Here is a 22473-nt window from a genome sequence, read left to right as displayed (position 1 = left end):
CTAAATTCATCATGATATTATATATATGCATCTAAATTTATTTATCATCATTATAAATAAACACGTTATTAAACACATCATATATGGTAAATATCAAACACATGATTAATATATGATAAATATCAAACACATTTTGAATTTATTCTCACATTTTGAATATAATATAATATTATATTATAGTAAAATATATTGGATACCGCCAACCCCAAGTACCACCATATAGATCCTCTAAAAGGACGAACATCGAGTAGAATCTCATCACAGATAGCAACAAACGATTGTTGCTAAATGTTCATATGTAAACATTCAGATTATACATGCATGCATACACACAATATTCTATTTGTATAAAGTTCCAAAGATACTTCAGTTCAAATGGTATAGTATTTTCACAATGAAAAAAAATATCTAGATATAGATATTTTTAGGAAAGGGTCTAAAGTAAAGCCCTAAATTATTTCTTGTTGCCCCTATTATCGCCGCAACACAAAAACTCTTGTTGCCCTAAAATAGACTAGTCCATTTATGCAAATAGTGTTTTGATTTTAGCCATGAAAGCATGCAAGTTGATATTTGAAGCCAGATTTTTCATTGAACTGAAAATATCCTTACAAGATTTTTGTAAGTTGTTGTCATCATCTAAAATTTTCGTTGTTATTTCATCTTTTTTATTAGTGGTTATAGTAATCAACTACTATATTTCACAAATGACGTGTTTAGGGTGAAGAAGAGTTTCATATGATGTACTAGTGGATCAATATTTGAGGATAATTGGAAACTCTAAAAATAATTGATGTCACTAATCATAAGTAGCTTATAGTATTCATATCTTCACGACTGAAACGGCGACTCAATCAATGTTAGTTTATAAATAAATAAAAAACGGTGCAATCAAAATTCAATTTATGATCATTTTCTCTTGTTTTTGTTGAATAAACATCGATCAAGTCAGTCATCGTATTAACCGTAGAAATGTAAAGAACCTTGATATTTTACTTAGATGTCAAAATTTTGATCCAACTCAAATTATTTCGATCCAATCCAAGCTAGCTGGAATGTTTTTGCCCCTATTACTATCATCAAACAACAAAAAATCTTGTTTCCTCCAACATATACTAGACCCGATGTTTTGTCAAAAAAATAGACTAATCTATGTTGATATTATTTTAATCTTAGTCATGAAAGCATGGAAGTTGATATTTTTAGACAGATATTTATTTGAACTTAAAATATCCTTAAAAGATCTTTGTAAGTTGTTGTCATAATGATCTGATTCATGAAGAAGAAAAAATCATCTTGTGGATAATTATAAAGAAAATAAAATTGTAACAACTCAAGATAAACGTTTAAATTTGGGATGGACATTGAAAACTTAGTACATAATAAAAATATTAATCAAGGCTGTCCACATTGTGAGAAATAGATACATATTTGAGACGCCACTGCGAAATCCGGGTTTAATTTATTTCATTTGTTTGATTGTATTTTGACTATTTTCTTTTTCAATTCACAGAAATTAAAGATGCAAAAAAGATTCCTTAAATAAAATGAAAAAAATGAAAACTAGCGAAATTATATTTCATCTTTTCCATCTCTATATTTGAATTTATGTCGTTATTTCAACTTTCTTATATAGTGATTGTAGTACGCAACTAATCCGAATATATGCGCCATGCATGGAGGATTTTTTTTTATAGAACTTATGTCATTATTTTAACTTTCTCATAGTGATTTTTTTTTTTGTGTTAACTCTTCGATCCGTTAGACATAGGAATTGGAACAGTTATTCAGACTATTTCTCATTTAATGAAACTCATTAATCGTTTAAGTTTAATCACTTTATTTTATATTTTACTTATATGTGTATTTGTACAATACTTCACTTTATTTTATATTTTACTTATATGTGTATTTGTACAATACTTTACATTGTGGGTGTTTAACAATTAATGTCTCTAAAATATCTCTCAAATAATATGTATTTTATATTTTGTTACAGTATCTTTTATATCATTGTGGAACTCTTTTCAAATAAATAATTTTTTTATTATAACAAATAATTGGATTGCAATCAAGTATAGTTTTCTAATTTTAATTAATATAAATACTTTTACTTACAATGCATGGTGAGAGAAAGCACTAAAGGCATGTTAGAGCATCCACATTCATGTCACATATATTTGTAGTTTCTTTTCATGTTTGCATTGACCTTTTCAAAGAGTTGTTTTAGCTATAGTTGATTTTTTTTTAGGTGGTGTTTTAGCCATAGTTGATTGATGTGGTGCATCGGTGCATATGGTCTATGGTGAACGATGCTTAAAATTCATTCAAAACTTTATTGACGACGAATGTGATTATGTTTTATTAGAAGTTGACGGTTTTTAATGTTCTCACGGATGAGAGACAATAACTTGCACGTTATTGGTTCAACTTAAACAAGATAGAATAAATTTTAAACGAACTGAAATTGATCGAGTCATCTGCATGTACAAATAAATCTATAAACTTAAACAATTGACATCGTTTTTTTTTATCCGGAGACACTTCTAAGTTGCCTTACGTACTCTAACACATCAAGACACCTTCGTTAGTTTACAACACAAACGTATGTGATGTGTCTAGCGTGAAGAAGAATTTCATATGGTTTAAGGTGGATCAACATTTAAAAATTATTTCAAACTCTAACAAAAACTTGAGGTCGTTCGTCATAAATAGAAGCTTGTAGTATTTTTCATTCTCACACCTACAACAATGACCTATAATTGATGATTTTGGCTTGTAAAAAAATAAGAAAAACAAATAATAGTGTGATCAAAATTCAACTTGTGTTTATTTTCTTTTGTTTTTGTTAAATCAATATCGATTAAATAATTGTTCTATTATATCACTCTATTTTTCTCTTCATTTTAAAATGTATAACTTTTTTCCTAATCTCTGACTTCATTTAGTACCTCATATTTTTAATCTCTATTTCAATCATAATATTAATAAATCACATATACCATATCAATCTCTTTATTATTTTTCTGTCTTAATATGTACACACTGCAACACGTTAACAAAACATTTTTCTTCCTATTGATCAACCACTAGCCAAAGCAAGAAACATGGCTTTGTTGGCATAGAATTATTTTTAGCTGATGTGGCAAACTAATATCCTAGTATGCATTGAGGTCACAATTGGAAACGTCATATCCACTCGTATCTATGAGTGGCTGAGACATAGCAAAAGCCCCACAACTGCCCCATACATCTTCCTTTTCCAACTTTACCACTCTCATGTTGATGAACTTTAATTTATGTCTCATCACCATCTTTCATCCATTGCATGTAATCTTAGTCAACGACAATTTGACTCATTTTTATTGGCTATACTTCTCTTACAGCTGCCACATTTCTCAGCCACAAAAAACATTTTTATACTTATAGTTATACATTTCTGTATATATTAGAAATAAAAACATGAATGGTATTACTCTTTTATGACTGAAAAAAAGTAAATTTATATAGTTTCATTATATTTAATTCATCATTTTATAAATATGACAAATTCTTATGAAAAAGGTGAACAAAGATAACGATAACTCGCGACATAAAATTGTTTTAATTTGTGACACCAAAAAAATTAAATCGTATTAAATAACATTATAATTAGCATTTTAGACTAACATAAAAGAAATGACTTTCAAATCTCTTTTGCTTATACTACATTTTTCCTATCTTTTGAAAGGGAGAATGTTGGTATGTTAATTTGATAATTAACATTTGTTGGAGGTATGAATCAAATTTGATCCCACTATTTTCACTTTATTTATTAAATATTTCATCAACCACAAAATCAATTTTATAACTCCTTATTTTTGTCTTTATATGTAAGACTTTTTAGACTAATAATATGCAATAATTAAAAAAACTTTTTGTATTAAATTTATCAATATATATTCTCATCCCAAAATTATATTTCAATTATTAAAATAAAGGATGACTTTTAAATTCTATGTGATTAACACATCTTGTTATTCGAAAAAAGTCACATTAAACCCCTAAAAAAAACATTTAAATTTCACAAAAGGATCATACATATAGAAGTTCTTAAGGCACTAGTCTAGTTTCTTTTTCGTTTTTCTTTTTCTTTTCTTTTTTTCTCTATGTACCAAAAAAAAAAGGGAGGTAGTATTTTGTTACAGAAAGGGTATAATATAAGGAAAATGCTTAACAGTACGGAATCAAAGTTGAACGAAAAACAACGGATGCACTTGCTGTAGATTTCTTATTACAATTTTATCCTCAATCCACTTCTATATGACCACCTTACCCTTGTATATGGTAAGTGTTTTTTTAGTTTCGTCAAATCCCGTGAATAAATAGCCCGTACTGCATAACACTCCTCATAATATAAATATCATTTTATGAAAGGAAGTAAAATTTAAAATATAAAAAAATAAAAAAAGACTAAGGAATTATAGGATTTGGATTTGGTGTTGTAGAAAAAGCACACAGTTTCACCTAGTAATAAATTCTGGCTTTTGATATCAGAAAGGACGGTTCAGATTAAACAGCAGTTTAACACAGTTAAATAATCTCAACCGTTGATCTAAATCGGACGGCCCTGATTTGTTACAGATCCTGCTGTAAACAGCAGGAAATCCCTATCCGGTATTATAGGAGGAGTCCTACTCTCTATAACAACAATACGAAGAAAAAGACGCATATGGGAAGAAGGAACATTAAGAATGGCCCAGAAACATCCTTTAATCTAAAACGATGTAAAATAGGTGTGCATCTTTTTCTTTGCTTATTGATTTTGATACATCATTGCATCAAAAGAATTTTATACATTATATTCTTTTTCCTTTTTATGAAAGATATACATCATCATATTTATTCAGGGGGAAATTTCTTTTGCGTTACAAGGATAACACATAACCTTTTTTTGTTTTTTGATAAGCAAGTATCAATATTCTCATGATAGAAAGGGCCTTTAATAATTCATTATGAAAACAAACCCTCACAACATCCCACCACAAAAGGAGAATAGAACGATAAGGTAAGCAAGCTAAAGAAAGAGTATTATTTAAATTAAATTTTGTCACACTTTCTAAATTTAATTTTTCGGTCTAAAGAATGGATAAATTCATGGGGTGGATATTTCTATAGAGACGTGATATATATCCATGAACATGACTACACAGGGTTAAAGTGATTTCATGTATTTGGTCGTTATTTGTCTCCCTCAATGGTGTGTGCCTCTTTTCCTAATTAGGTTAAACGATAAAAAAGCTAAAATCACATCAGTTACTATTATTGTACACGGTGCAAAATGATAATTGATAAATCGGTGAGCATAATAATATAGTATGTATCAAATGACAATAATTATACAGGCTGGATATTGATAAACAAATAAAAACGAAAATGGATTATGATGTGAGAATTCCTCCTGAAAATATCTAATATGTGCAAGCATCTTTTACCTTTTTTGTTACTGTATAAACAGGTTAATCAAACCACCAAATAAATATATATTACATTGAACAATAGATTATACTTTTATTTGGAAGTTCCATATTGATATGCCAAATCTACTATTTTAGTTGCTACTAGAAATATTTTTTAAACCAATGACTACTCTAATTTAGGCATATACCCCCTTCGAACTCATTTATAAGTAAATTTTGACTTTTTAGATTTATTAGGTGGTTTGATTAACTTCATATGTATAAGGTTTATATCATGCACCAAATAAATAATTTATTCAATAAACCTAAAAAGTAAAAATTTATTTATAAATGAAATCAGAGGAAGTACAACATTAAACAAAGTGGACCATTTCCAAACTCTCATATCGTATGTAGATGTAGCGAAGAAAAGCTACATATATGGTTCTTAAGCGATCGTAAACTATGTGAATAGTAGTTCAAATCTTGACAACTTATATTTATCATCTTCTTAAAGATATATAAGTGTATGTATGATATGATAGAAGATTTGTCGAAATCAAATAAACATGTTTTGCAAAAATCAAAACGTAACTTTTACAAAATCACAATGATTTACCGTAAATTTTACAAATTCATCGTGATACCAAAGAAGCATTAAACAAAGTCCTTATAGTTAAAAACTTGGAGTAAACGTAAAGGGCAAAGGTAAACATCAGTAGACCCCCAATGTATTCAATTATTCTAGATGTTGAATTGAAACTTTGCTAAAAACGTGTGGACTGTGGAAGTTGCTAATAGATTAGAGACATAAAGTTAAAAAGAAATCACTTTACTACAAGCAAGATAACGGCAATTATTAAGTGAAAAGGAAACATATCAACTTTGTGTCTTGGACCACAGTGACAAACTTACATGTCATGAAGACAAAAGTCATAAATTCATAACAATGAAGTTAATCCACTGGGGTTCTACATTACCTATTACAACAATCCACCATAACCATATAAACTAGTACTACTGTTTTTCTCAAACCACATAACAATTTCAGACCAAAAGAAAAACAATTACATAAACTCATGGAGAATCCTAATCCAAGTAGACTCTCCCTTGCCATGGAGAGAACAGGACAATGGTAAACATACATCACTACTCTCCTCTTCTTCTCTTTCAGTTTCAAACTCATAATTGTTTTAGTTTCAAGTGTACAATAATCTTATAATCAATTTGTTGCTTGCATTATTTCAGGATTTTCTCTCAAGAAATCCCAAGTGATGTTATAGTTACAATTGGAGAAGCTACTTATTCTCTCCACAAGGTATTAAAAACTACTATTATTCATATCAATTGTTGTTGTTAATTGTTATCTTCATCTATGAATCATTTACCTGGATTCAGATTTCAAACAACAGACACGACACTGACACATCCATTATAATTTGAAAAAAAAGAATAACATAATTGAATGTCATCGCATGTGTCCATTATTAATGTCAGAGATACGGACCGAACACATCTTTAATGAGAAGTGTCAGATAATGTTACTGAGGCCTTCATAGTTTTGTGCTTGTAAAATTTAAAACAGTTCAAATTTTAACTAATGAAATTCTCAACATGTAACAGTTCATGCTGGTGGCAAAGAGCAACTACATCAGAAAGCTGATAATGGAATCAAACGAATCCGAACTCACCAGATTAGACCTCTCCGACATCCCCGGCGGCCAAGAAGCTTTTGAGAAAGCAGCTAAATTCTGTTACGGCGTCAACTTCGAGATAACCGTCAACAACGTCGCGTCGTTGCACTGCGCCGCGATGTTCCTTCAGATGACCGACGAATATTGCGACGGAAACCTCGCCGGAAGAACTGAAGGTTTTCTATCTCAGGTCGCATTAACAACTCTTTCCGGCGCTGCAGTCGTTCTAAAGTCATGCCGTCAGCTTATCCCCGTCGCCGACGAGCTAAACATCGTCAAACGCTGTGTTGACGCTGTCAGCTCAAAGGTCTGCAATGAAGCAAACTTCCCTAGCCGATCACCTCCGAATTGGTGGACGGAGGAGCTCGCCGTTCTTGACGTTGAATCCTTCGGAAAAGTGATCACCGCAATGAAACAACGTGGCGCGAAATACCTAACTCTCGCCGGGGCGTTGATTGCATACACAGAACGCACGCTCCGGGAGCTTGTACGTGATCAAACCGGTGGTGGAAGTGGTGGTGGAGGAAAATTCCGGTCATCTGATTCAACAGATTCCGATTCAGAAACAAAATCCGAACAACGTGAGATTCTACAATCCATCGTCCCTCTCTTTCCGTCGGAGAAAGCTGCTTTTCCGATCAACTTCCTCTGCTGTCTTCTCCGTTGTGCTATCTACCTACGCGCCTCAAGCGCGTGCAAGCGCGAACTCGAGAAGCGAATAGCTGAAATTCTGGAACACGTAACAGTGAACGATCTCTTGGTTCTGTCATTCACCTACGACGGCGAGAGGCTTCTGGATCTTGATAGCATTCGGAGAATCATCTCGGCATTCGTCGAAAAGGAGAAAAGCACCACGGTGTTCAACGCCGGTAGCACGTTCGGAGAAAACTGCTCTGCCGCCATGCAGCGTGTGGCAAAAACAGTCGACGCATACCTCGCCGAGATTGCTTCCTACGGAGAACTCACCATTTCGAAGTTCAACGGTATTGCCATTCTCATTCCAAAAGGCGCGCGAAAACTTGATGATGATCTTTACCGTGCTGTCGATATTTATCTTAAGGTAGGAAATAAATGTTTCCTTCAACACTTACTCCGGTCTTAAATATACTTATAAAATTAAGTTCACAAGCATTGATGTATCTATTTCAACAAATTTAAATAAGATATGTTAATTTTTGTTGATCTAACGTTATCTTATACATAAAATCGAAATGACTAACCATATTATGACACAATAGTTTTTAACATAACATGTGTCATGTTGCAGGTACACACCAACCTTGATGAGTTAGAGAAGGAGAAAGTGTGCAGTGTGATGGATGCTCTTAAACTTTCATATGAGGCGCGTGTTCACGCGTCTCAGAACAAACGATTACCAGTGCAAATCGTGCTACACGCGTTATATTACGATCAATTAAAGATAAGAAGCGGGGCAACAGCAGAACGTGACGCAGAAGATAGGAATCAGTTACAAACAGATGTAACTTTGGTGAGAGAGAACGAGGAGTTGCGAACGGAACTGATTAGAATGAAAATGTATGTTTCAGATTTGCAAAAGAACGGTCACGGCGGAACAACGTCGTCTTCTGAAGTTGGAAAGGAAGTCAAAAAGTCGACATTCTTTTCGTCCGTGTCAAAGAAATTAGGTAAGCTGAATCCGTTCAAGAATGGTTCTAAAGATACGTCTCATATTGAGGATGTTGGTGTGGATTTGACAAAGCCTAGAAGGAGAAGGTTCTCCATTTCATAGATTATTTTATTTTTGTAAGAAATGAAACTGATTAATTCATTAATTAGTGTTTTATTAGACGCTGTTTAGCATTAGTTTTATTTTGATTGTATTTGTGTGTGAAGTAAGTCCTATAAATTGCAATTTGTTTGGGGTAGGAACATCATCATAGTTTCAGCTCTACATAGCATGGCGGGTTTGTTGATTAGGTTTCTGATTTGTATTTATATATGCTGTCTTTTTCATGCTTGTCAATTATGTTGTCTTTGTGCAAAGAAGAAAGGATGTGTACGTATATATATACGTTTGGAGGAATCATAAGTCATGCAAATAAGAATGAGAATTATCATACAATGGTCTTATTGTTGTAAAGTTTTTATAAATTTGCATCTGGTTCGTTTATTGAATACTTATTTTTACATCTTGTCAAAAAAGAAAATACTTTTGCTAAAAAAAAAAAAACACTTATTTTTACACACTTTTGTGTTCATTTATAATTTCTCGATAAATGTAAACTATAATTTCTTAAAATAAGAAGATCCATTAGAATAAATAAGAAGGATGTGTTGTACATCTCCCTATCATATGTGTTTGGTTATGTGGTTCACGTAAAGTTATAAGAATGACATATCGGAAGGGCCATCGAGATATGTCATCATTGACTATTAGGTACCTCTTGCTTTACCTAAGGGTATGGATGATGCACAAGCTTTGGCTCATGCACATGCTGGTTTGACACATGAGCGAGTTCTCCTCTTTCGTATTTGTGCTTCATTTGGCGCTCCTTCCTATCAGAGGAAGTCATCGACATACTCTTTACCCCTAACGCGATCGAGTGTCTGTCCATATCTAAAATGTTGATAAAATCATATAAGATTAGCAATTTTGCATCTCTTAACACATTTCAAGTTCTAAAATATAAACGATATTAGTCCCATAGAGAAAAAATGCAAATTAAATGACAAAGATTTGAGTCAATGTGTACTAACATATTTTATAGTCGTTGGAAACATTTAAAATGTAATATATTTAAGCAACCTTATATGAAAAATGACACATTGTGGAATTCTGATTTTAGGGGGTTTTTAGGAGTTCTTTTAGGTTGAAATGGAAATGAAGAAGTGAGGGGAAGATTATGGGTCAATTTGTATATTGGCATAGTTCGAATTTTAGAATCAAAATCGTAAAACAAACTCTAAGGTTTAGAATCTAAACGGCATAAAATTGATAAAACGTAGAGCACATAAGAGGCTTAAATAGAAAAAAGAATTTCATTTAAAATAAATGTGGTATAAAGCCCCGAAAGTCCAAACTAAATTCTTCCATCAAATGATTTTTGGTCATTACTTTTCTCATCCTATGAGTTTCTCACACGCCCTATTCGTATTCTAAAATCTGAAATGTTTTAACGTATTTTTTGATAGGGGGTGTTAATGTTGTTCAGATTATATAATTCAAACGGCAAAGGGCGCGCGATAAATCAATAGGGTGGAAAAAGTATGAGTCATGATTTTTTTACTATAAATGGTCTTAGAAAATATGGGTTCCAATCCAAAGGCCCGAATAAAATAGAGAAAGGAAAATAATTTGACTCATTCTTTTCTCACCCTATTTATTTTCTCACGCGCCCTATGCGGTTCGGATTATCTAATCCCACCAGCATAAACAGTTCATTAAAACCTCCAAAACATGTTAAAATATTTCAGATTTTAGAATCCGTATATAGCGCGTGAGAGACTCATAGAGTGGAAAAAATAATGGTAAAATCTCATAAATATTTATCTTACACGATGAAATATGATTAAATGCAAAACTTTTTTACTTTGAAAATGTATATTAATAATTCATAAATAAATCTCATGTCATCAAGTTAATACGGTGTCTCTTGACAAAAAACAAAAAAAAAAGTTAATACAATGTCTAAATTGTAATTTTAAATTTTTTTGTTTGCATACCAAGATCATAAATAATTTAAAATTTTGCATAATTACCAATTATTTTTTATCCAGTATACCAATATGATTCCGCATTTGATTTCTTTTTAAATTCTTCAATTTGCGTTGTGCAAAAAATATTTAAAACATAATTATAACAATTTGACGTCCGATATTAACCCCCAAAAAAAAACTGAGACATGCATGTACACATATAATCTTTAAAAAAATTGTATGTATACATATACTACTAAATTACTAATTAATTGATTTGTCTTTACACCTAATTCATGTTTTTTATGTCCCCATTCGCGTATAGTTTTATATACTTTTGAGCTATTATTTTGAAAAGTTTCTATTCATGTACAACAAAATATATGGCGATCTAGATCCACGATTAAACGGATAGAAGTAGTTGGCAAAATAAAATAAAATAAAATTAGAGTTGTTAGATGTAGATTGTCTTACCCGGTAGCACCATTCTCATTGAGTAATAAATAATGCATGATCTTTTTTGAATGAAAAGAATAAATAATGTATTGTATGTTACCGTCTTATCGATGGAGATCGAGTCAAGCGAAAGAGATTAGACTTCTACGTATATGTGCGATTTATAGTTAAATCACCTTATTCTTACCCTATGTTGGTTTTCTTCTACCTTCATTAAATAACGGTGTATGCTGCAAATTAAATTTTAGTTGAAGATTATGTTCAAATTGAACCGGGTTTTACTTTGGTATTTAGAATCCAAGCTTGTTGGATGCAATGCTTTGTTTGGATGAAAGTATATGTAAAGTTTATTTGATTAAAAATAATTAATTTCATTGTACTATATAGGGGAGGAGACAGATGTGACCTATAGGTTGGTCATGACACTCCTATATTTTGGTTTTGTGCATTATATGATATGATTGCAATTTCACTTTGTTTTATCTTTATATGATTGTGCTCATTACTCATGTATGTTATGCCAAAAAATTATTCTTCGTGCAATTGAAACCTTGTATTTCAAAATGAACAACTCTTGCAGTGGGTAGAATCCCAAATAACTCTCACACTAGGTAGAATCACACTTAAATTTTATCTTTTAAATGTATGCTCAAATAAATTTTATTTAGAGTTGTGACTATGTATAGTTGCTCTTTCAAAACATAGCGATTGCATTGCACCTTGTGTTACTATACGACTGAAGTAGTCTTGTCAAATAAATGAAAAATAATTTATGCCAAAGATGTTACTATACATATTTGTCAACTTCAAGTTAAAAATCATATTTCAGTCTAAAAACTTTAGTAGTGTATGATAAATACAATTTGCCTTTTGTACACCCTAAACATAGTAAAGAGAAAGATTGAATTAGAATAAACCATCAATTTAGTCCTTTAAACTATCACTTTCACTTCAATTTAGTTCATAAATTGTATAAGCATAATAAGTAATCTCTTAAGTATATAAAATCCATCAATTTTAGTCTCGGTTGTTTGAATTTTATGTTATTAAGATACTATAGATTAAATTGATAAATTTTATATAGTTGAAGTACTAATATTTACATGGAACTAAATTAGAGAGACAGGATAGTTTAACTATAGTATAGGGACCAATGGACAATGGTGGTTTATTCATTAAATTAAATATGGTGGCCAATCCATCCATGCGGTTAGGTACCAACAAATTTCTAAGCTTTAATAAAGACATGCACATGGTTTCAACGTACCATCTAATTCTAAAGTAGAGAATGAACGTTCAAGATGGAAATATGACTGTTGAAGAAAACAATAAATAAAAAGCAAAGCTGACCACTTCTCTTAATTTCAAACTCTCAAATTTGGCTTTTTTTTTTCTCATATACTCACAAAAAATAAATAAGTGATTGGTGAGAGAAAGTTCAATTGAAATTTCTGAGTAATGAGTACGCAGTTCAAACCTAAAAAGGCTAATTCAAAATGTCTTTTTCCTTATTGGAAAAATTTGACCTCTCAATTTGGCTAGATTGAGGAAGAGAGATTGAAAGAAAAAGAAGGTTTACAAAACATATAGAACAGAGAAAATTGATTTATTTTTACACATATATATGATAAAGTATAGGAATAAAACTGTGACCAAATGAATGCTTTATTACATGTTTGATTTCAGTTTTGTTAGTGACAAATTAATTTTAAAAACGGTTTTCGTACGTTTAATTCAGTTAACGGTGACATATTGATATTGCATATTAGATGTAGGAGTTGAGGTTTGAATCTCAGATATCTCACTTATTCATTTTTAAAATGTGAATCATTTTTCCATACAAAAGACAAAGTAGTTCCTCGATTTAACTAAAAATATAGACTAATTTGTTTTCAGTATGAAAATGTGAGGTATTAATTTGACATTATTTTCTGCTCAAGCATCGAAATGGTTCGCAAGAAAATTGTGAAAAACTAAAACGAGTCTTTAGTTTCAACGTCTATAATAATTTTTTTTGTTAGAGAAATTTTTCTAACCTTATTAGTATTATTTATTTTATATACACAAAATGACAATAACAGTTAAGAATTCATATACATAAATGAAGGAGTCAAAATGACTATTAAACAGTGTGTTCGTCGTCCTTTCGACTTTGAAAAATCAAGTTGCCGCAAAAGCTTTGCTTTTGGAGCTTCTTTAAATCACATAAACGTGCTTTTTTTTTTGGCAACGGAAAGGCAAAACCAAACATGCACTACAATTAGTTATCAAATCATAACTAAATCTATTTTTATATTTGACTTGTTTTTAAGAAGAATCATTTTTACAAAATGCCAAACACTACAAAATGGAATCACTTTTTTATCTTGCCAATTAAACAAGTTAATATCTTATCACACTCACACAGTATCATTGTCCCATTACGTGTGCATTGTCCTCTGACTTTTTGAGCTGGCCACTCTTTTCTTTATTTCTTTTCCTTTCTTAACTAAACTTTTTGTTTTCTCTTTGCCTCTTCATTTTTTAAACCAAAATTACTTCACTTTCCTCAATCTTGAGCCTTTTTATTTTTTTAAATTTTTTGAACACTATCTTTATTTCTTGTAGCTGTTGTTATTGGAATCTCAAACTTCACATGCAAAATTCTCTGCATAGTTTCTTCACTGAATAAGCACTTTTGCTTGATATATTAAGCGCTTAAGCAGGAAAGCAACTTTCATAGCTTCTTCAGTGAATAAGCACTTTGGATATGCTGTTTTTGGATATAGCTTCTGTGATGAATTTTTGGTCTTCCTTTATGCTGCCTTTAAGGTGATTACTTGCTTAAAAATCTTGTCTTTTATTGTACTTGCATAACAATTTGTGATAAAAAAGTTAGCTTGTAGATCTGGTTTATGTTTTTGTTTTCAGTGATATTCATGAATGCTGAATTCTGTGTTGAGAAACTCTGAAATGGGTCCCACATTGTGTGTTTGGTTTTAAATGTTCAATTTTCAAAGTTGTACTTCAACATGTTTGTTGGGTTGTTTTGTTTTTTTAGGATCTAAAGTTGTGAAGAAAACAAAATAGTTTTTAGTTCTTTTTTAGGATTACTTTAAGTATTATTAGTATTTAAGTATCCTTTCTAATCTATTAAATGTGGTGAGTGTTTGAAGAAAATTTGGGTTAGCTCATTCTGTTTGATGTAGAAATAATAAGTAGTTACTTTTTTGCTTTAATGAAGGGTTAGGAAGATAGCTATAAAAGCTAAAAGTTTGCATTGGTTAGTGATTAGATGGTAAATCATTTCTGATTGAGAATTAATTGCAGAAATGTTAGTTGAAGTCATCAAATATAGTCAATAGTGAATGTTACAACTTATAAGTAAGCTAAAATTGCCTACTCCTATGACTTAGTTTGCAGTAAATATTATCCTCAAGTTCTTTTCCTTTCCTACTTAGCCAAAACCTACCTTAGTATTTCTTTTACCATTTAAAGAAAAGGTTAATTACCTAATACCTGGTTTGTGTTTTGCAAAAGTCTATCTAGTAATGCTATTATGGATCTATTTATTTGAGCTTATATACTAGCATAAGCACTTGTGAGATAGTTTGGGAGAGCTTATGGAAACAACTTATGACATGTCCATAAGCCATTTTCAGCTTATTTCCATTAGTTCTTCATGATAGCTTATGAAAACAGCTTATAGCTTATATGTAAACAACTTGACTTCATTTTATCTTTTGTTGTAGAAATAGTTTATACATAAGCTCTTGTATGATAAGCGCTTATGCTGTAAGCGCTTAATTATGTTGTTTATCCAAACAATTATGTATGTTACAACTGCCTTTATGTCTCTTTGATGATGCCGATGCTTCTTTAAATTAACCGGAATCATTCTAAATATTTTCTGAAATATTGTCATTGTAATTCCACGTTCAAACTTTGTGTTATAGTGCTCGCCTTCTCATGGTACTGAATCTTAACTTTGATTTGTGTTTGTTGTGCTAAAGCAGGAAATATGAAGGATGACAGAGATTACATTGAATTCAATTGTCAATATCTTATACCATACACTAAAAAAACTCTCCATGAAATTCTTCTCACCATTGCAAGCTTTTCTTTTTATCATTGTTATTCTTTCTCCTCTTGCTATTGCTGACCTGAATTCCGATAAGCAAGCCCTTCTTGATTTTGCTTCTGCCATCCCTCATCGTCGCAACCTTAAGTGGGACCCTGCTACCTCAATATGTACATCTTGGATAGGCATCACTTGCAATCCAAACAGTACTCGTGTAGTTTCTGTCCGGCTCCCCGGAGTCGGACTAGTAGGCACCATTCCATCCAATACACTCGGCAAACTTGACTCACTTAAAACTATTAGCCTTCGCTCAAACCTACTAAGTGGAAGTATACCTCATGATATTACTTCTCTTCCGTCTCTACAATATCTCTACCTTCAACATAATAACCTTTCTGGTGAATTACCAACATCATTGCCGTCGCAACTCAATGCACTTATTTTGTCATACAATTCTTTCACAGGTAGCATTCCGAAGACATTGCAAAACTTAACGCAACTAACTCGATTGAGCCTCGAGAACAACTCCTTATCTGGACCGATACCTGATCTCCATGTAAACCTCAAACAATTGAATTTGAGCTACAACCATTTGAATGGATCTATCCCTTCATCTCTTCATAGTTTCTCAAGTTCTTCCTTTGAAGGGAACTCTCTCTTATGTGGATTGCCTCTAAAGCCGTGCTCCGTAGTCCCTCCTCCATCGCCTCCTCCTGCATTGGCTCCTATAAGACACGACTCGAAAAATAAACTGAGTAAAGGAGCTATCATTGCAATTGCTGTTGGTGGAGCTGTTCTGTTGTTTTTCGTAGCTCTTGTCATTGTTCTTTGTTGTTTAAAGAAAAAAGATAACGGAACCTCAAGAGTAGTTAAAGCCAAAGGTCCTAGTGGTGGTGGTGGAAGGACTGAAAAGCCGAAAGAAGAGTTTGGAAGTGGAGTGCAAGAATCTGAGAGAAATAAATTGGCTTTCTTTGAGGGATGCTCTTACAATTTCGATCTCGAGGATTTGTTGAGAGCTTCGGCTGAGGTCCTTGGAAAGGGTAGTTATGGTACTGCATATAAGGCTATATTGGAGGAGCAAACGACGGTTGTAGTCAAAAGGTTGAAAGAAGTTGTGGTTGGCAAGAGGGAATTCGAACAGCAGATGGAGATTGTTGGAAGCATTGGAAATCACCCGAATGTCGTTCCGCTTCGCGCTTATTATTATTCAAAGGATGAGAAGCTTTTAGTTTGTGACTATTTCCCGAATGGCAATCTATCTATACTCTTGCATGGTATGCATTTTCTGTTTCGCTTATTTTAATTTAGGCTTATGAAATTGAACTCTTTTTATTTTAGTCTCTTTTTGAGCTTATAAACATTGTGCATGAACATTTAAGTGTAAATGTTATGTAAATGCGGAAAAATTGATTTCACATATATACGGCAATATGTCACAATAATATGCACTTCTGCAGAAAAAAATTGACTTCATGATATTTGATTAAGTTTAATTAATTTCATGTTTTCTTGATTGTTATCATCTGAACTTGATGACAGGTACTAGGACAGGCGGAAGAACTACTTTAGATTGGAACACGCGAGTGAAAATCTCTCTTGGAATTGCCAGAGGAATTGCTCATTTACATTTAGTTGGTGGTCCAAGATTCACACATGGAAATGTGAAATCCTCCAATGTCCTCCTAAACCAAGATAACGATGGCTGCATTTCCGATTTCGGCCTGACACCACTCATGAACATTCCTGCAACCCCTTCTAGAACCATGGGCTACCGTGCTCCTGAGGTAATTGAGACTCGGAAGCACACTCATAAATCAGATGTTTACAGTTTTGGTGTCCTTCTTTTAGAAATGCTTACAGGTAAAGCGCCACAACAGTCTCCAGTACGCGATGACATGGTCGATCTCCCTAGATGGGTTCGGTCCGTTGTTAGGGAGGAGTGGACCGCCGAGGTTTTTGATGTGGAGCTAATGAGGTACCAAAACATTGAAGAAGAAATGGTGCAAATGTTGCAAATTGGTATGACTTGTGTCGCGAAGGTTCCAGATATGAGGCCTAACATGGAGGAAGTAGTGAGAATGATTGAAGAAATTCGGCAATCTGACTCAGATAACCGGCCGTCTTCTGATGATAATAAATCGAAGGATTTAAATGTCCAAACTCCATGATTAATTTTGCTTCCCTTTTTTCTTGTGTTCCAAGCAAATTGATTTATTGAACTTGTTTGTCTAGGAAGTAACATTCAATGGGATATAAAAGAAGATGAAACACTTCTCTATAATGGAATTACTTTGACTTATTTTGTTGTGATTCAATTCATGATTTTCATTCAGGAACAATTGTTCTTTAATTGTTGTTAGTGCCACCAATAGATGTGTATTGCATCAAATAGAGTCAAATAGAGTGATATATATTACCCTCTTTTTAGTCTGTTGTTTTTCAAATGACACACTTTTATTGTTGGATGAATTTTAAGTTTTACCATGCAGAGTGATATTTATGTGATTTAGTCAGATTTATATAATTTTTTTTAAAAGAAATTATGAAAGTTATTAGCACCGTCTCTCTTGGACTATGAAGTATCGACACCAATGCAAACATAACACGAAAATATCAACATCGGTGACAATTTAAGAAAATAAAAGTGATTAGTAGTAACGTAACACTTGTCATATACATTCTTCTTAATACTTCTTCAATGTCTTCCTCCATACCATTGGGCTACACTTTTAAAGATGTTTTAAATTTGATTTGTTAAAATGTAAATGTAAACCATATGATTCAAACTCTACTTTAGTTGATAAATTTGGAATTTGAGATATTTTTTGGGGGGTGATTTTCTTTTTTGGTAGTGATGGAATTTGAGGTTTAATATATTATTATTATTATTATTATTATCATCATTATTATTATTATATGGAATATGCGACCTATACTTTTTGGAACACTATATCTTGTATGTCAACAAAGAACTTTATAACCATTTTATCTTTCATTTTTTCTCCAACCATTGCATGCAACCGAGAATTTGTCTTTTAATTATTTCTTGGTACCTAAAAGTTTTGGATGTTTTGTAATATGCTTAAATGGTGATGGTGGAAAGCATTTGTGGTAGGATAAAGGTTTCAATGCTTTAGGATATTTTAGTTTGAGTGTCTCTTTCAGGACAACTTTAGATGATTTTAATGGGGACTCCGTTCTAAATAAAGCTATTATGGTAAGAGAAAAGAACTAGTAAGGTTTATATAGAGAGAGAAAAAAAAGTGTTGTCAATTGATGAATAATGTCTCGATTGTGCTTATACAAATATTACATCCACAATCTCTTAACTTAATTTCAAATTTTAAATTATCTTTTATTTTATAATTTTTAAGTTGCTTTATGTTACAAAATGTTGATACCATCCCTTTTATTCAGATTATGTTATTCTCTATTAAAGAAAAACAATCAACAATTTTCATAATCATCATCTTCATCAACAATAACCCAGTACCCTCACTTTTTCCTTACAACCTAGGAATTAGACTCTAATACATCAATTTTATCCGAGTAAATAAAATTTTCCCAAAAAATAGATGAAAACGATTTTATACATGTACCATCATTTTAATTTCCTGATAAATCCTAAAAAAAATCCAAAAAAATGTTTATATTACTCATCTTTAATTATAAAAATTATATGAAGTTTATTTCTCTTTCTTTTGTTCCACGTAAAAAGATTTTGCTCTTTGACCAAACTTTTGATAAAGTGCTATTTTCAGAAACATTCCAATTATCTTTACCATTTCTTTTTCGGTTTCATTGGTTTAAGCTCTCTGCTCTGTAGCTTTTACAACTACTACCTTGCTATTTTGGCACTACTTTACAGTCCTGAATTTTTCTAAAATTTTGATCTCTGTTACACTACCAACTATTGTCATTTTGTCACCTTCCAACAAAGATTTTAACGTGGTTTTTTTTGGGTATAAAAGGGTAAAATCATAACAAAGAAAGGGAGGAGAGAACCAAAAAACTTAGAGATTGGAAGGAAAGAGAGGAAACCAAAAAAGAAGAGAAAAAAATGTAGAGAGGACTTGAACTAGTAGCTTCCTCCACACCTTGCTTGACTCACGCACATCACTAACTACTCCATTTTGGTAATGGTACCCCAAACCAAAACACCTCCATCTCTCTAAGCCTTCAATAGCACCTTGTAACATCATCGATCGAACCACATATTTCATGAAACCATAACTCACCCCTTAACCAAAATTTGTTATAAACATCAAACTTAAAAGACCACGGGGTGTTTAAAGTATTATATTCGTAAAAAAAAATGGTACTATTATTATGAACAAAAGTAAAAAAAATTGGTAAATTTATCATCTTTGTAAACAAAAATTGAAAACAGACAAATTACAAGCAACAATAGTTTTGACCAAAAAAAAAAAAAACAAAGTAACAATGGAACCTCTTCTTCCTTGTTCTTCTAATTCTCATCCCTAACCGGAGTTGTGTAAATTGTGTTCACGAGACTAATTATTGGCTTCATAATCACTTTTTCCATCTTTCTTTTTTCATTTTCAGTAAATGTCTTAATGTTTCTCCTAGTTGGAATTTGTTTGGTCTGCAATTTTATGCAATCAAAATCCGGAATCTAATGTCTTTTGAGCAAATCAAACCTTTAACTTTTTTTATGTTGGAATTGGACGCGGTTTTAAAATCTTCAACTTAAGGATAACTAACATTTCCAATGTATATAGAACGTTATGCACATCTTCTTTAATTTTGAGGTATTTCATATACTTGTCCTTTAGAAAAGGTATATAAAGTTCAACCAAGGTCTCTTTAGCTGCATTACTCTCCCTATTAACATGAAATTCTGATATGCCTTTAGCAGAACTAGACAGCTGCATGAACAAACAACAAGATGAAATGAGTATCTTCACTTCATCAAACAACAAAAGAAAAACTTGAAACTGAAAAATACTAAAAAAAATAATTAAGTTTATATTTGTTTCATTAAGAATATAACCAACCAAAAAATAAGAACTTATAATAGCATAAGTTCATATTATTTTACTATGTTTTCATTCTTTTTGTTGGTTATCGCTTAATTAAACATATGTGAACTTCTTTTTTTCAGTATTTTTTTTTTATTTTATTTTTTGTCTGACACGATGAAGATACTCATGAGATTTTTGTTTGTGCATAAAGCTTTATAATTGTTGTTAGAGGCTTAGCAGAATTTATTTCAATAGGCAGACCAAAATGGGCTTAAAACGCTTTGCTAAATTCTCTCTGCAATTTCTAAGTGACGAATCTCGAAAAAGATCACCTCATGTGCATAACATTCTTACTACGTTGAGAAAAGTTGGTTGTCCTTCAACAAAGGATTTTAAAACTGCATCCGAGTTCAAAAAGAAAGTATGTTTGATTTGTTAAAAAATATCAGACTCTATATTTTGACTGTTGATCAGTCCGTTAGATAATGTTTTTAGTGTCTTTTAAGAGTTGTTTTTACCGTTTTATAGTAAGTCTTCTTCTGTTTAAGTTGAGTTTTGTAATAATTCAAAGATATAGTCATGAAAGTGGAGAAGTGCACATAAGATATTGAGACCACGTTAAATAACCCAAGCCAAACAACTTTGTGGTCGGGTTCTATTTTTGTTATAAGATATATCAAGTGATCTCTATGGTTAAAGTCTTATGGACATGTAAGTTAGGAGAAATAAAAATATTATTGTTCCTGACTGGATCAATGTCCAGTCCATCACGGATTAACATAAAATGGATGCAATGTTGTGTTTTGCTGAGGCAGCTTTTTGGCTATTGAAATTTTTGTACTTTTATTTCATTATTTTTGAGATTATGGTTTCAAATCAATATGGTTATAATTAGTGCTTGCCGCCATTTCAGCTTGTTACGAGTTGCAGTTGTCGCGAGTGTTAAAACAGGAAGAAAATGGTAACCGTCAATGCCGTTTTGTTGCGGCCAAAATCTCACTATCAACGACGATTTTGGCCGCAACATACAAGATAAAACTGTCTATTCCAGTCACTTAATTTTGAGGTCAATACCATCTTTGGATTCTTTTCCTTTCCTACTTATTAGCTAAAATCTTGCAAATTTTCAAAAACAAATTTGAAAAGCTTCATTCTAACTTTGTCATACAGTGTTCACTTCTTGATGGTACTGAATCCTCACATTGATTTGTGTTTATTGTGCGCTAAAGCAGGAAAATATATGAAAGATGAAAGATATTACTTGAATTCAATTGTCAATATCTTAATACACTAAAAAAAGCTCTCCATGAAATTCTTTCACCTACATTGCAAGTTTTCCTGATTATCATTGTCTTTCTCCTCTTGTTTTCGCTGACTTGAATCTTGATAAGCAAGCCCTTCTTGATTTTGCTTCTTCCGTCCATCATCGTCGCAACCTTAAGTGGGACCAACCTACCTCAATATGTACATTTGGATAGGCATTACTTGCAATTCACACCATACTCGTTTTGTTTCTAACAAATAGCATGTTAAGTTATTTTTCTTTTCACATTTTTGGCATCTTGGTTGATTTGTTGACTGTTCAATGGTGTAAGTTATAAATTTTAAAGGAACTTGTTTATTTGCTACTTAGTTTCATTTGAGAGAGGGATGAGATACTATCATGGTCTTTGATTTTTTGAGTTTTGCAGTTGCTTTAACTGGTTTTCAAATTTTTGCTTGTTAAATGTACTTGAATATTGTATTTTGTATGCTTTTGAAGTTTTGTATTCTAATTTCAAAATATGGCAATAGATTTTTTAATGTTTTGCTTCCATTAGCAGCAAACCTGTGACATAGTTAAAGACTTGTCTATTTTGATGTTTATTGTCATTTTAGGAAGTAATGTGAAACTATAAATTTTAAGAGTTTTGCCTTTGCTTTATTTCTTCTTCACTAGTTTAAGATTTTTGCTCATTAAAACTACTTTAATTTGCTGGTTTTGCAGGTTCTTAATGGCTCAGTGGTTAGTTCTCCTTATTTCACTGGCAGACACAGCATCAACAATTGCTTGCTATCATGCATTACCTGCCTATGACTGTTTGGTGGTGGCCATTTGTAGGCCTGCATCATTCTGTAGTCCTCCATCAACAAACACATCATGATGGAAACAATTGTTTTGTTTCTTCTCCGAAGCTTGTGGC

At 31.9% G+C, this 22473-nt stretch overlaps 2 protein-coding genes across 3 annotated transcripts; both read left to right on the top strand.

Moving 5' to 3' along the window:
* Positions 1-6333: 6333 nt before the first annotated feature.
* LOC11431596 (root phototropism protein 2) lies at positions 6334-9212 on the top strand. Its single transcript, XM_003616008.4, has 4 exons — positions 6334-6573; positions 6687-6756; positions 7062-8192; positions 8400-9212. The coding sequence occupies exons 1-4, from the start codon at positions 6518-6520 to the stop codon at positions 8880-8882; spliced, it is 1740 nt and encodes a 579-aa protein (XP_003616056.1). The 5' UTR covers positions 6334-6517; the 3' UTR covers positions 8883-9212.
* A 4444-nt stretch (positions 9213-13656) lies between these two features.
* Positions 13657-17694, top strand: LOC11435321 (probable inactive receptor kinase At5g58300). 2 transcript variants are annotated; one of them, XM_024784258.2, is made up of 3 exons: positions 13657-14056; positions 15238-16579; positions 16845-17694. In XM_024784258.2, the coding sequence occupies exons 2-3, from the start codon at positions 15253-15255 to the stop codon at positions 17471-17473; spliced, it is 1956 nt and encodes a 651-aa protein (XP_024640026.1). In that variant the 5' UTR covers positions 13657-14056; positions 15238-15252; the 3' UTR covers positions 17474-17694. The 2 variants fall into 2 exon arrangements, with proteins under 2 accessions (XP_024640026.1, XP_003616055.1); XM_003616007.4 differs by having other exon boundaries at positions 13658-14056; positions 15241-16579.
* Positions 17695-22473: the final 4779 nt, after the last annotated feature.

Source organism: Medicago truncatula, chromosome 5 (genome assembly GCF_003473485.1).
Source record: "Medicago truncatula cultivar Jemalong A17 chromosome 5, MtrunA17r5.0-ANR, whole genome shotgun sequence".
Taxonomy (NCBI): Eukaryota; Viridiplantae; Streptophyta; class Magnoliopsida; order Fabales; family Fabaceae; genus Medicago; species Medicago truncatula.
The sequence above is the reverse complement of the archived record's forward strand: the minus strand, read 5'-3'. Positions and strand labels throughout refer to the sequence as shown.